At 42.2% G+C, this 12203-nt stretch overlaps 1 protein-coding gene across 1 annotated transcript; it reads left to right on the plus strand.

Annotated features, from left to right (window-relative positions):
• Positions 1-3279: 3279 nt before the first annotated feature.
• Positions 3280-6338, plus strand: LOC136373755 (relaxin-3-like). Its single transcript, XM_066338734.1, has 2 exons — positions 3280-3501; positions 5679-6338. Exons 1-2 carry the CDS (start codon positions 3285-3287, stop codon positions 6044-6046), a joined length of 585 nt encoding a protein of 194 aa, XP_066194831.1. The 5' UTR covers positions 3280-3284; the 3' UTR covers positions 6047-6338.
• Positions 6339-12203: the final 5865 nt, after the last annotated feature.

Below are 12203 nucleotides of genomic sequence, written 5' to 3' on the forward strand. Positions count from 1 at the left end.
ATATGTCTCATGTACAGAACCCAAGGAAGTGGATGCCACCTGCAAACCACAAGTGCCTCCACCTCACTCTTGTTTATCTGGTTGTGATCGTGTATGTATGTGAGTATTGAGGAGAAACAACCAAAGTCACTTTGGAGACTCCGGTTTGGGCCCCTTCCTTACAATAAGGAAAACTGAAAATCACAGCCCCTTCCTACATGCTTTAGAGTTATTTTATTGCTGACTGCAGGTAACTGCTTTTAAAAAAGGAGGAAAATACTTATGTGGGTGTATACAAATAAGATAGTTTCGACAGTATTATTTATTTTCTTAATAAATTATACTTTTTATCTTAATTGGACTCCATTATGCAAACATGCATGGATTTCTTAACTGTTAAGTTATAAGCTTTCTTAAGACATGCCATTTCCCAAACTGCACAGTCCTCTAATAAAGGGGGCTGGGTAATGCTCATGCTTGGTCACCAATAACATTGATGCAGTGGTATTTCCCATTTCTTACAGAATCCTGTATGGTACTAAGCAAACTTTAGAAACACTTTAAATTCATGTTTGGACAGCTTTCAAAAACTAAGTTGTTCTTAGAGTAGTGAATTGCATGAATTTGAAATGACGTCTCTGGAAAATGTCTCATGGAATCAGGAAGTTTTTGTCTTGCTGATTTTCTTTGTCTGACGTTTGGGAGTCATGGGAATAAGGCTTCAATTCAACATATTCAAGGCTACTGAGATATTGTTAAAGGATGCCTTTTTTATTTAGCCTCCAGTTTTTATGAAACCTCCTTCACCTTCTATAAACTCTGTTATTGCTCAACAGATTAATAATTTAGTGCAAGGAGAGAAACAGTACAATTATCTTTACCTTTTTTTAGAAATTCAAATATACAAAATACTTGCATTGAGCCAGTACACTAGATGTTCTTGCCTTGCAACATCCTATAGATGATGAATGAAAATGAATTTCTTTGCTCTGCTGTTGGTTTTCCTTCTTTATAAAACAAACAGTAAGAAGTTATTTAGTTACTTGAGATTTGTTAAATGTGTATTGTTAATCTTCTTCTGTGTGTTCTATTCTGAATAGTAGTTTTTCTACTCACTGCTCAGGTCAGGAGTTACTTTACTTCTTGCCTTTCCTTCTTGCCTGGTAGTGCTTTCTCACATTACTACAGCTTTCCAGTCACTGGAAACAAATCTCTTTTCTAGAAGACTACTTACAGTCCATGCAGAATGGACTGGATGTGATGGTATTTTCAGAAAAAGTCTACAAGACATACAAAATCAAGGTGCTGCTCTCAAAATGCAAGTTGTAATTATCCCTGCACAACTTCTGTATGTAACAGTATAGTAGGTAAGATTTCAAATGAGGGAGGAACAGATCAAGATTTTGTTCTTCAGGAATTTCTGATTAGCACTTTCATCTTCTGCAGATTGTATCCTAGCAACATTCTGGATGATTGTGCCTACTGTTGTAGAGGTACCACTGTTTAAACACTTAAGACTGGACTGTCCAGGTTTTGGCTGGGGTAGAGTTAATTTTCTTTGGTGGCTGTTATTGGTCTGTGTTTTGGATTTGTGCTGAACACAGAGTTGATAATAAATGTTTTGTTACTGCTGAACAGATACGAGCCAAGGCCTTTTCTGCTTTTGGTACTGCCACACTGGTGAGGGGGGTGGGTGTGCTTGGGAGGAGATACAGCCAGGACAGATGACCCAAAATGACCAAAGGGATATCATGCTGGTATATGAAGTGGGGAGGAGGAAGGAGGAAAGAGGGTGCATTTGAAGCTTTGGCATCTGTCTTCCCAAAATGGCTGAACACCGGCCTGCCCACAGGAAGCACTGAATTAATTGCGATTTTTCTTTTCTTTTGTGTGCAGGTTTTTCTTTCCCTATTAAACTGCCATGAGTTTTCTCACTTTTCTAAGTCTCTCTCCAGTCATACTAATGGGGGAATGAGTGAGTGGCTGTGTGGGGCTTGGTGGCTGGATAGGGTTAAACCACAACTTTGCTCACTCTTTTAGCCCTCCACAGCCTTGTTCTAGACCCAGCTCAGTCTAAAACACCCAAGTCCTCCTTGAAGAGGAGACTGGAGTCTCTCCTTTAGCTTCTCTGCCAGTACAAGTGAATCATACACCTTTCTTTAGACTTTAGTATGTCTTCTCTGTGCTCTCCTTCTAGATTGAATTTTGAGGGGGTTTTTTATATGCCAACAATACTCAAGGGATTGAAAGCATAGCCCTCATGCAAAAGGATCTATAGACAACAGCTTCAAAATATTTTAAGAGAGATGAACTTTTCTGGTTCTTCACAGTATGACTTTTTGTAAAAGGCAGCAGCAACCACTTCTTGTCCTATTGTGCTGGGGAAAAAAAAGCCACATACACACACACACAAATAACAACAACAACCAACCAAAAAAAACCCAAACCAAAACCAACCACAAGAACAACAAACAAATCCAGAAGTAAGGTTTACTTTCATTGAGTGCATAGTTCTGCGTGGAGTCCAAAGACCGCCACGCTTGTCAGCAAGAGCCTGCTGGGCCCTATTTGGAAAACATGCAGATGTGGAGCTCCAAATCTCTAGGATGCCCAGGCTGGAGCCAGGGTATCCCTGATACTTGGATGCTGTGGCTACCAGTGAACTCGAGCCTCCAGTACAACAAACCTGAGAGGAATCCAGGCTTTGAAATCCCCTTTCAACTATCCACAGCTGAAATAGTTCCTTGAACGTGCATTTCTTTTACTTTTCTTTTTTTCTGTCTTTTTATGTCAGCCAACATTTTTAGGACACAGAGGTGGTTATGGAGATTCTAGACCTGCAAGGGAAAGAACAGTCGAGATTAAGTTTTTCACGTTTTCAAAGGAATACGAAAGGGCATCGGCACTGCTCTCTGGCCACAAAAAGGAACAGCTGAGGCCCAGACCCGGCGGAGAAAAGGAGCATGTCTTCAGGTAGGAAGGGGCCGGGAGCCCGAGGAGGGAGGCTGAAGGTGAGGTGCACGATGGCGTGAAGAGCTAGCAAGGGCAGGAAGCGGGGAAGGCGCTGTCCGAGGGCTCCTCGACGGCTGTTTCAAGCCCAGCGACCGCCCGGCGGGAGACGACGGCCGAGGCCCCGGGGAAGGGGAGGGGGCCCGGGGCCGGGGCGGTGACGTGACTCAGCGCCTCCCGCAGCACATAAAAGACGGGCGGCGGGCAGCGGCGGGGCTGGGCTGGACGCCGCGCTCAGGGGCATTGTGGCGGCCTTCGGGTCTGCTGGGAAGCGCCCGCGGGACGGGGACCGCACGATGGGGATGGCCAAGCTGCGACTGCTGTGCGCCGCCGTGGCGCTGCTGTGTGCGGCGCCGCCGGGGCGTCCCGGCGCCGTGCTGCCCGCGGGCGAGGGGGACGGGTACGGGGTGAAGCTGTGCGGCCGCGAGTTCATCCGCGCCGTCATCTTCACCTGCGGCGGGTCCCGCTGGAAGCGGCTCTCCCTGCTGGCCGTGGAGCCGGCGCCCGCGGCCGGTGAGTGTCCCAGGAAGGGCGGCCGAGGTGCAGGCGGCTGTCGGGGCGCTTCGCTAGCTGCCGAGAGATGGCCTGCGAGGGGGGATGGAGGGAACGGGAGGGAATGGGAAAGGGCGAGCGTCCCGCGGCGCCTCTCGCTCCTCCTGCCCTGAGCCGAGGAGGCAATGTCCCCGTCCCTCTCTCTCTCTTTCCCTCTAGATCCTAGTTGACATTTCCCAGACTTTTGGTGGAAGGACGCCCTGAGATTCGGAGGGAAAGGGACGGCAGGCGCTGGGGCTTTATTTGCCGGGATAATCCGCGAAGTTTTTTGTCAGTTCGGAGATACCGCGCGGCTGGGCAGGGATGCCGGCTGCAGAGGAGCTTCTACCATAAAATCGCAGAAAACCCCCACACTTTTCTGTCTTGGCCATGTGGGAGGTTTGATGCGCCCTGGGGAGTGGTGGGGAATGCCTGTCGGTACGGCTTCTCTCCCTTCCCTCGTTCCTCGGGCGGCGAAACGAGGTGGGGTTCCCGCCGGAGTTCCCCCCCAGAACGGGAGCCCTGACGCCGCGCTGCCCGTCAGAGCTGCCGGGATGTGCGGATCGCGGGGGTGTTATCACTCTCTTGGGCTGCTCTGCATCAAAGGGTTGGCACCTTGGAGGATGGACTCCGGTGCTTCAGGTTACAATTGGCACAGCGAGAACTGCTGTATGGTGAAGCAGTTAATGGGTAAAATAGTCCTCATAGTTTTACTGTCGCGTGTCCCAAGCTCGATATATTAAGAAATTTTGGGCTGTGTTCTCAAACGGCTTTAATGTAACTGCGGTAAGTTTAAGTGATTACTCTAATTTATGTTTATATTTGAATACTGAAAAATAACCTTTTTTAAAAGGACAAAAGTTGGAACAATGGCTAAAACATGCAAGGAAGAGATTATTTTTTCTGATTAAACACACTTTAGTGAAATAACTTAAGACTTCAGGCAGTTGATGAAGCCAGCATTCTAGGTTTTCTGGGAATATTTTGCCACTCCCCCGCCCCTCCAACAGGTTGAATAAAAGATAAAAGTAACCTTTGTAATTATAAGGAATTACTTACATACAGCCTCTGTGGGGATTATGTAGTTTCCCAGCAAATTTTGCTTTCCTTTTCATTAACAGCAGCTTCTGAGAACAAGTCACAAAGGACCCTCCACTATGCTGCATGATGTCTAACTAAAAGACTTCTCCACCCCAAAAGATCATTAAATAGCAGTCATTGTCTAATTAATGAAGTAGCTACAGCTACTTGTATTTTTGCACATACTCAGGCAGCTGTTCTATCTGAAAAATAGGTTGTATAGACTAATTAGCCGTATTTAGTAAATACAAAATTTGCTGGATGTTCTCATGTTCTTTCAGCTTTCTGAAACAAAAAATTAATTCTATCAGTTATATCAGCATTAAGATCACAAGACAAATACTTATTTTTGATTCTTTTAAAATTAACAATCGAAGAAGCTCCTTTTCTTCACATTAGCTGAAGTAAGCAATGCCACTTGCAGAAGTAAAAACAAGAGAAACAGTGCAAGGTGAAAGGTAGTAGGGCTGGATTTTTAAGAACACTTTAGTCAGTGAGATGAAGCATGTCATAAGTAAATTCTGCAAGCCCCTGATACGCCTTGAGAAATGAAAGAAATGAGTGGAAAGTATCAGTTAAAGTAGCTACAGAAAAAATGCAATCTACAAATCAGTTTACATCAATCTTTGCTTATTTAGTCCTTCCTGCATTTGTTCTTTCATATGATTTGTGTGATTGTGCACAAGAGAGGAGGGGTCTGATCTAATTCATCACACACATGACATAGCATTGTGGTGTTTCTGGAGACATGTCTTTACAACAAAATTCTGTTTCTGTGGAAAAATTGAGACTGCTCTATCAATTGTGCTGCACTTGTGACAGGATGCCTTTACTTCAGTTACAGTTGTTTCTGTGTCCTCTGCATGTGTAACAGGAGGTAGACTTTAAAACATAGATTCTATTTAAAGTGAGCTACAAGTAAGTACACAATGGTGTGGAGACTCTGAAGTACTGACAGTTCTACATGATAGTGTTTCACTTATTACTAACTGAATGGATTATTGCTATTTCTTAGAGCTGTGTAATCCTTTTGATGCTCCTACAGTCTGAACTTAAGATAAGTCTTCTCTTTGAAACAGATTCTGCACAAACAGCAAGTAACAAACTACTGGGAAACTTCAACCTGCAATCAGTCTTGGATCCTGAAGTGGAGCAGCTGCAGAGAAGCAGCCCATTTCTTGGATGGGAGACATTTAAGGACTTGTATAGTTTAAATTATTATAATGAATATGTACCTCTGGCAGGCGACTTAAAAAAACTTGTTCACCAGGTAGACGAAGCTGTTCAGAAGGACAGGGGGGGAACAGGGAATGCAAATCCCATGGAATCAAGCAGCTACCTTTGGGCCAGGTATCCCAGAAGAAAGCGGGAGCCTCTGGGTTTAGCAGGAATGTGTTGCAAATGGGGCTGTACAAAAGCTGAAATTAGTACTATATGCAGAGTTTAAAATCCTCTCTACATTTATGCATGAAATCAGTGTTTGTTGCAGTACTACTTGATTGATTACTTCATGGAGCAAGAAAACTCTTGCTGTATTTTATCTTGTCTGTATGTGCCTGTCAATATAGCTGGTTTTCTTTAAAAAAAAAACCAAAAAAGAACAAAACAAACAAAACATAATTGTAAGTGCAATGAGTTTCTTTTGCTGCAACTTCTAATCTATATTTTTTACTAAGTCTTTTCATTTTAATGTTGAGCCTTTACACTTATATTACGAATGTATTATATCTTTGTAACACTTTAAGAAGGACTTCAATATTTCATTAAAATGTAATTATATTAAGTGTTGCCAAGTTATTCTTCCTCTGTCAAAAGAATGAATATAGAATCATAGAATGGCTTGTGTTGGAAGAGACCTTTTAGATTACATAGGCAGGAACATCTTCTACTGAATGAAGTTGTTCAGAGCCCCATCCAACCTTGGCCTTTAACACTGCCAGGGATGGGGCATCCACAGCTTCTCTGGGCAATCTGTTCCAGTGTCTCACCACCCTCACAGGGGACAATTTCTTCCACAATATTGAACCAAAATTCTCCCTCTTTCAGTCTGAACCTCTTACTTCTACTGCTTTTAAGTTTCTAATGAAGAGTCCCACTCCAGCTTACTTGTAGCATCCAACAATATTAAAATGGGATTCATGGTTCAAAGCTGTACACAAAGAGTATCTTGCCAATTGAAACACCACTGACTCAGCTTGCTGATTATTTTGACCACACATTTTCAGTTTCCTTGTAATTGCAGAATTTTTTTATGCAGTATTTTCTTTAGAGAAACTTTACCACAACACAACACTGTCAGCCTGACTACTTTTTTGTATTTATGTATAGGCTCACACAGTTAGAGTATTAACTCTTCAGTCATTCCTTGTTTACTTCTCAACTTTTTCCCCTACTGCCGAGTGCTGGATGTGACTTGTCGTATAGACACATCTTTCTATGCATTCTTAAGGTATGCTGGTCTACACTTATTCACAAGTACTTCTAAGTTGCTAATTGCTACTGTATTTATAAATAACTGTTTTCATCCTTGTAGTTTCTAATACTTTTGCCTTCCTGCATGTTTTTCTCAGCTGTAAATTTGCATTTCTAGATATATGGTTCATGAGGTGAGGGTTTTTGTTTTCCTGACCTCTAGGATGCTCATGGTAAGTTATCTTCTGAGCTGTAGTTGACTGAGAGTGTGCTTCAGGGCTTAGGCTGTGTAGTTGATGCCACTTGCTTTGTTCTTCAAATTATTTTTTGACAAGTATTCCTTGATTGGACTACTGCTCCCTGCAATTATTGCATATTTTTTTTTATTCCTTTTCTTAAAATATTATTTCTATAGCAGCAATTAGGAATCTATTAATACTTTTTAATTTTTTAAGACATCAGTTTTATTTTGTAGAGGTTGGGCAGAGTGGACATTTGCTACAAATGCTGTTATCTTCCACATGAAAAGAACCATCTCTTCATGAGACGAAGAATTTGCATTTATGAAGAATGAGTCATCTTCTTAAATGTCTTAGTTGTAGTGACTGTAAAATGCTTTTTGACACTCTGAGTGGAAAAAGCAACTGTGTGACATTCTGCTCTAGTTTTGGGTGGGTTTGTTTCTGCAACTGATTAGCTAAATGTCTACAGCTTGGCTTCCTGCAACTTCTCTTTGCAGATAGTTTTGGGTCTGGAGACTCCTAGTTTAGATTAGGATTTCCTAGAAGATTACAGGAGGGGAAGTATTACTTATTTGTGAGCAGTATCAAGAACTTTTGGAGTTAAGATTACTTAGGAGTAAGGTGAGGAATAAAAGGTACGTAGAATCCCTACGAAAAACCAAAATATGGAAAGTCCATGCAAGAAGAAACTGAAAATTATCCTATATGCATTTGTCTTGCTAGAAAACTCTCTCCCAAACTTTTGAAAAGGAGATTTAGAAAGGGTGAATATGCTTATAGCAGGGTTGAGTGAAACAAGGTGTGGTTAAAACCTTAAATTTGTGAGTTTAAGCCTTGAATGGAACATTCTGGGATTTGACTTGCTGGCTTAGATGTAAGCCATTGGTAAAACTATAAATAGTGTAAGTGTAAATAGTGTTTGAGTGGAACTGTTTCAGGCTGAGATGAGATTATAAATAGAAAAATCAGTCCTTATCTGATATGAACAGGCTTTTCTCAGAGGTATGAGTCAACCTACAAAAAGGGTGAAATTTGTGTTTTCATTTGGTTTCTTAATAGGCCTAGTCATAGACTGCAACAACTTTAGCAGGCAGGCCAAGGCACAGGCAGATGGCACAGACAAAATTTAAGTCTGTATTTTAGGGTAAGAAAGTATTTGTGTACATATTACTGTGTGCAAGGTAACCTCTCCCTCTCCTCATGTTCTGTGATACTAGGCTGTATTTTCTAATCGTTTATTTGCAATGTAGCCAAAGATGACAATTATGTGTCACTCAATTGGAACAGGTCTAGAGGATGCCATCTGCCTACTGCTCATATCACTTGGTGTCCAGAGATACTTTTCTTAAGATGAGAAACAAGCCTTTTATGTAAAATGAGGTATCTGACTATTAGGAAAGGAAAGCAAACGTGTTTTAAAGGAAACATACTTTGGAGCACACAGCTCAAAATATAAAATAATGATTGAATTGGGTGTTGATCCAGATAGCAGAGCAAAAGGACACTCACTCTGCTGAAAATGTCTTGGAGAGTGCTGCCATATGTATCCAGTACCATAAACATGAGGACAGCAGTTTAAGGCAACACATTCTGCTTACCATCACAACTGTTCAGAAACATAATGAGGAAAAAATTGAGGGTTTTTTCTACATTTCTTTCACAGAGAAATTATTTATTGAGGAAAACACTGTTTGAGCAACTTTCTGCTTACAAAAATTCCTTACAGTCCTGTTGATTAAGTCTTACTGCACAGGAAGTGTCTGATTTCTGGATAATCTATTAAGATATGTGAGCCATCTTCTGAACAGTTATTTTGAGTTCATGAGTAGAAAGTGGTATAACAGCACATTCCCATATTAGTGCTGCCATTTGTGCCTGCATGAGTATATTCTCAATGTTTTGGGGAATTTTTTTCACTAGAGATGTAGTCTGACTGTAGTCAGACTGTGGTCTGACTATGACCTCCTAGAACAATGCCCAAAGACCTGGGAATAATTCACAGCAGTATGTAATAATAGATTTCCCAACTCTGTTCCCTGCTATTGCCCGGTTTTAAAGCTGATGGAAAACTCTTAAGACAATTATGCAATGTGTTGATTGCAGTATAGCTAGAGCCCTGTATCTCAAGTAGTGAGGATGTGTGTAAGTTTGACCATAGACAGAATGTTAAATGTGCTACAGAGAACTGTATAGCAAGTCCCAGAGATCTGAAAGACACATCTCCCTCCTAACTCTAGTCCTGTTTGGCCAGTTCTTTATTTTGCCAGTTGTTTAAACTGTAGAGGAAAACGTCTAGATTCATGAGTTACTACTGGAGATGTGGTATCTACTTTTTTTCTTTTTTAGCCTCCACTTACAGGCAGAAAAAACATTAACATATATTTTTGCCTTCTGGCAAAGCTGGAGACAGACCTAGAGTTAGCACTCTGAGTTATAGGGAGAGTTCCTGAGACTACCATGTTTTCTACTCAGCTGGCAGTAGAGAAATGACTCCAGAAAATGACAACTCCTTTCCTACTCAGCAAAATGGAACCTGGACAGATTTGTATCCTGCCTCCTGCTTTGCAGTCACACACTTGTATAGGCAATTAGCTGAAAGGGAGTCCCTAGTTTATGTCACACTGCCACCACACATGGGAGGAATTATATTCATCACACTGTTTTCATGTTTCTTGGGAACTAATGTCTGAGCTGTTGGCTCCTTTCCCTGGATTTTAGTTCCAACAGACTCACTTGACTGTTAGGCTGCTTTGTCCCACCTGTTTTGTGGTGAGATTTTGATATTAGACACTACACTGTAATAGTGTGCTTGTCCTGTACTGTCTTCTGACCTACAAACACTAAAGAACCAGCACTAATGGGAAGGAAGGTAAATTCTCTAGCTTGTGCATCAGATTCTTTTTCTTCATCTAAGCTTCCTGCTACCTATGTTTTTCCTGGAAGTTTCCCACACTAGATTTGAATTGCTACATGTTCCTCAAGTGTAGCCTGCTCTCATGTTTTAACCTTAGAGTGAGTTATCACTATGATTTTTCAAGAGCACATGATTGACAACACAGCTGAGTGATGTAGTGTATCTCTTATGTACAGAAAGTCAGACCAAAACCTGTCTGCCAGCCTTTGTGCCTTGAAAACTCCTGTGTGCTGCCCTTCAAAATAGACCAGCCAAACAGCCCGCAGCAAAACATGCTGCTTTGCCTTGTCTGGATTGTCTTCCCTGGACTGCAGTGTTTGACCTGAGACACTGCAGGTCTTTCCAGTTTCCATCTCAAGCAGCAGGTGATGCATCCCTTCTGTCACAGAGGAGTGCCTCATCAGGAGCTGTTTTCTCCAAACAAGCTGAAAGCAAAGTGCCTCTGAATCAGAATAGGATCCTTATGGTTTCAGGTCTCCTGGTATCATTACTCAGTGGTTAATTTATTGAAGGTTTTCCCTGTGTCAGCAACCCAGTGTAGTTTCCCACGACCATATGCTTCTGGTACTGCAGAAGTTATGAGTCAGCAGCAGCTAGTCTTGACACCAAAGGCCACTGTTGAAATGCTTCTCTGTCTGTATAGCTTTGCATCTTTCTGCCCCTGCACCAAGAGATGAAGTGTTTTCCATGCAGCAACAGTGTGGCAATACAGTTTTTCCTCCCGACCTTTTTTTGACATCACAGCGGTGGGCTGAGGGCTCCCATGCAGTGCCATGCTGACCCCAGTAGTCTTGTGCCCTCTGTGCAGAGTTTTTGAGAGGCAGCCCCTTATTTTAAAAGGCAAATCAAAATTCCTGTCCTGCTGACATGTGGTAACTGTTGGCCTTGGATCTTGTCAGTGACGTGAGTCGCTGGTGTGTTCTACAATGGAGTGATGACAGCTTGGACATCTTCCTGGTTTAAGGCATCTGCATTCCACAGATCCTTCCAGCCCTGATACAGGGAACAATGTGGGCCAAGTTACTTGAACAGCAAGGCACCTTTTCTGAACCTCTTAAGGTTTGTAGCAGTATGGCTGTACTTCCATTCCACACAGGAAATTCTGGTTCTTTTCACACCTTGTCAGATTTCCTGCATTCCCAATATTCATCTTAAATCTCTCAGCTCTAGTTCTCTTGGAACTCTTCCACTGTCACTGAGTGCTGCACGAAAAAGAGAACTGGGAGTTCATCCCTGTGTATTCAAATTAGAAGGCTCAGAAATTGAATAGGCCATGGGACAAGGCAGTCTCCTGTATTGTTCCAGTTGTCTATCAGTCAGTCAGAACTTGTTCTCTAGATGTGAGTCTAATGTATTTTAACTTTCTACCTCCGTTCAGCCTTTACCTACTGATGGAAGACAAGCATTCTCAGCTTTGCTTTTTGGAAACTTAGATGGTTTCCAGCCCAACACTGAAGACTATGTAGGTACACCTTCCTGCCTGTCAATTCAGCTGCTTATCTGCATTGGCTGTTAGAAGTGCGGAGTATGGGTATCTTCAAAGGGACACACTCACTTTGGAGAGCACCTTTTTTTCATTGGAACTTCACCCTTTAATGTCTACATGTCCTCTTTTCAAGGATTTTTAGACTATGCTGCAATTCCTGCCACCCTTCCCAAAATTTATATGAAGAAGCACAACTTCCTGAGTTCATGCTGTCTCCCTCTGATTCTCTTTTTGGCAGATCCTTAGTAACTCCAGCTTTGTGAATCCACCTTCAAGTACACAAAAGCTTTTTTTCATAATGTCCTTCTAAGCTTGTCCAAAAATGTACTCAACAGCATCTATCTCAAAATTTGTCAGTGAGCTAGGTTTGAGTTTGCAGAGTTCCATGCCACACAAGAAAGTCATATTGGAAGCCAAACCCCATTTTTATTTTCAGGAGACAGTCTGTTAAAGAAAAAATTCTGATGATGATCAGAGCCGTGTACCTATTCTAAACTCAAGTCTCATTGAATCACTATGACTTGGGCTTCAAAAGTAAAAAAGCAGCCCT

This window comes from Sylvia atricapilla, chromosome Z (assembly GCF_009819655.1).
Source record: "Sylvia atricapilla isolate bSylAtr1 chromosome Z, bSylAtr1.pri, whole genome shotgun sequence".
NCBI lineage: Eukaryota > Metazoa > Chordata > Aves > Passeriformes > Sylviidae > Sylvia > Sylvia atricapilla.